Genomic DNA, 2,712 nt, shown 5'->3' with positions numbered 1-2,712 from the left:
TTTTGGGTATTTTAAGGGGAGAAGGGGTATCAGGCAAGGGGACCCTATGTCTCCTTTGATTTTTGTCATTTGTATGGAATATTTTACTAGGATCCTGGATGCGGTCACTCAGAGGGAAGACTTTAGTTTTCATCCTTTGTGCAGACTATTGAAAATTTGTCACCTTTGCTTTGCAAATGACTTATTGTTGTTTAGCAGAGGGGATATGGAGTCTGCGCAAGTGATTCTAAGAGCATTTGCTACTTTTTCTGCAGCTTCAGGTTTGGAAATGAATCAATCTAAGTCTGAAATATATTGTAATGGCATGGATGATGCAGTCACTCAAGATATATTGAGAATGTCTGGTTTTCAGAAGGGACAATTACCTTTTAGATATTTGGGGATCCCAATTTGCTATAAGAAAATTTATATTGGAGATTGTTCTAAAATTGTGGACAGAATGGTGGAGAGAATTAAAGGGTGGAGGTATAGGAAGCTAAGCTATGTAGGAAGCTTAGTCTTGGTGAAAGTTGCACTCTGTTAGTTGCATACTTACTAGGCTCGTATCTTTATTATCCCCAAGACTGTGATTAAGAGAATTATGGGTATCTATAGGAACTACCTCTGGGAGGGGGGAGAAGGTTACCATAAGGCTCCCTCTGTATCATGGGAGAGTGTTTATTTGGGGAAGGCAAATGGAGGATTGGGAATTATTCACAGTCAGGTTTGGAATACTGCCATGATTGGCAAGTATGCTTGGTGGGTAGCCACTAAGGCTGATCACTTATGGATTAGGTGGGTTAATCAGATTTATATAAAACAAAGAGACTGGGCTGACTTTCAACCATCAGTTAGTTCTAGTTGGAATTGGTGTCAGATTTGTAAGGTGAAGGAACAAATGAAAATGGGGTTTGTGAATGGAGTTTGGGCTCCGAACAATGGCAAGTACAGTGCAACTTTAGGCTATGCTTGGCTGATGGGACATCAAGCAAAGGTGAACTGGTATCCAATGGTGTGGAATAGGATTGCCTTGCCTAAGCATAATTTTATAGCTTGGCTTTATGCTTGGGGTAGACTCTTGACTAAAGATAGGATGATGCAGTATGGTATTTCTCTAGATGGGACTTGTGATCTTTGTGGGTTGTTTAATGAGTCAAGAGATCACCTATTCTTTGATTGTGTCTTCAGTGAGGAGTGTTTACAGTTGCTTGGCAGATGGTTGGGGTATGTGATTCCAGTGCACGGGACTTTGGAATGGTGCAGGTCCTTGCGAATGAAATCTTTGATGAAAAAACATATCATTATTGCTGCAGTACAGGGTCTTCTTTATCAGATCTGGTGGTGTCAAAATAAATGCAGGGTGGACTTGGTTGTAAGTCATCCTTAGATGGTTTTAACTCAGGTTCAGCAGGTGATCAGAACTTCAGGCAGGAAGATGCTGGTGTCTTATACACAAAGGGTAGATGTAGCTTGGTGTACCCAGTTAGGTTTGATGTAACTATCGATAGGCCATGCAGTCTGGAACTATTGTCTTTGAATGTATTAGAGTGATCAAATGTATGGTGATGATGTACTTAAACATTTTATATATAATATATGGACTAACATTTAACAAAAAAAAAAGGGATATTCTACATGGTACCCCTTAACTTTTCGACTTTCTACGTGGTACCCCTACACTTTTTAAAACATACATGGTACCCCTAATTGTTGTCATTATCACTAAGTGCACCCCTAAACTTTATTTTCCGTCAATTAAACTCAATTTTAGGCATTCAGTGATGACTTGGACGCGAAACCAAGTTTGTTATTTATTATCCCATGACATATGGACTCTATTAGGCTCAATATCCATCTCGATCCTAATATTTATTGATATATATGGGCTAAAAAATTTTTGACGAAAAATTTATTGATCCCACGCCAAATTATCACGTCCAAAGAAGGATATTTGAACCTAATAGAGTCCTTATGTCATGGGATGATAAATGACAAGCTTGATTACGTGTCCAAGTAATCACGTAACGCCTAAAACTGAGTTTAATTGACGGAAAATATAGTTTAGGGGTACACTTAGTCATAATGATTAGAATTAGGGGTACTATGTATGTTTTAAAAAGTGCAGGGGTACCATGTAGAAAGTCAAAAAATTGAGGGGTACCATGTAAAATATCCCAAAAAATAAAAAGCAATAATAGAAAACCAAGTTGAATTATTGTCAAAAATTGAGTAAAGACTAATTTTTGAGTCCTATGAGAGTTAGGATGATTAACTTGAGCTTAAATTTTATTTAAGTATTGATTTATGATTTTAATAAGTTATTATCACGCATTTACATAAAACTGGATTATATACGATATAAGATTTAAGTAGGGCGATTTGGCACATTAATTTGGCATGTTAGACACATATTTTAATGCTGCAATTTTTATTGATGAATTGATGCGTATCGCAAGCGGAAGTCTTAATTTGAGCTAACAAATAAATGAAGGATCCGAATGCACTAGTTGCAACCCGACAAATCCGAGTACTTGTAGCGAGAACAACTGAAAGGAAAGGATATTTGCTCGATCTAGACCTATAAATCAACCAATGTGTGAATTACTCGATACGCGTCAAGTAATCCAACTCAAACTCGGGATCGCGCTTTTTGTTTAGGCAAGGGTCGAAACTCGTCGAGCCTTTGGTAGCCCTCTTACTCGTCTAAGCCACACGAAATAATAAGACAAATTT

General features: G+C 37.7%; 1 protein-coding gene across 1 annotated transcript; it reads left to right on the top strand.

Annotated features, from left to right (window-relative positions):
• Nucleotides 1-580: 580 nt before the first annotated feature.
• Nucleotides 581-1,530, top strand: LOC141627718 (uncharacterized). The gene is made up of 2 exons (XM_074440943.1): nt 581-1,291; nt 1,339-1,530. The coding sequence occupies exons 1-2, from the start codon at nt 581-583 to the stop codon at nt 1,528-1,530; spliced, it is 903 nt and encodes a 300-aa protein (XP_074297044.1).
• The last annotated feature ends 1,182 nt before the right edge of the window (nt 1,531-2,712 follow it).

This window comes from Silene latifolia, chromosome Y (genome assembly GCF_048544455.1).
Source record: "Silene latifolia isolate original U9 population chromosome Y, ASM4854445v1, whole genome shotgun sequence".
NCBI classification, from domain to species: Eukaryota; Viridiplantae; Streptophyta; class Magnoliopsida; order Caryophyllales; family Caryophyllaceae; genus Silene; species Silene latifolia.
This window is presented reverse-complemented; position numbering and strand designations above follow the sequence as displayed.

Coding starts and splice junctions, on each gene's coding strand:
- LOC141627718 (XM_074440943.1), top strand. CDS start 581: ATGGGTATCTATAGGAACTACCTCTGGGAGGGGGGAGAAGGTTACCAT. Junction 1,292..1,338: donor AACATATCATTATTGCTGCA/GTACAGGGTCTT, acceptor AAATAAATGCAG/GGTGGACTTGGTTGTAAGTC.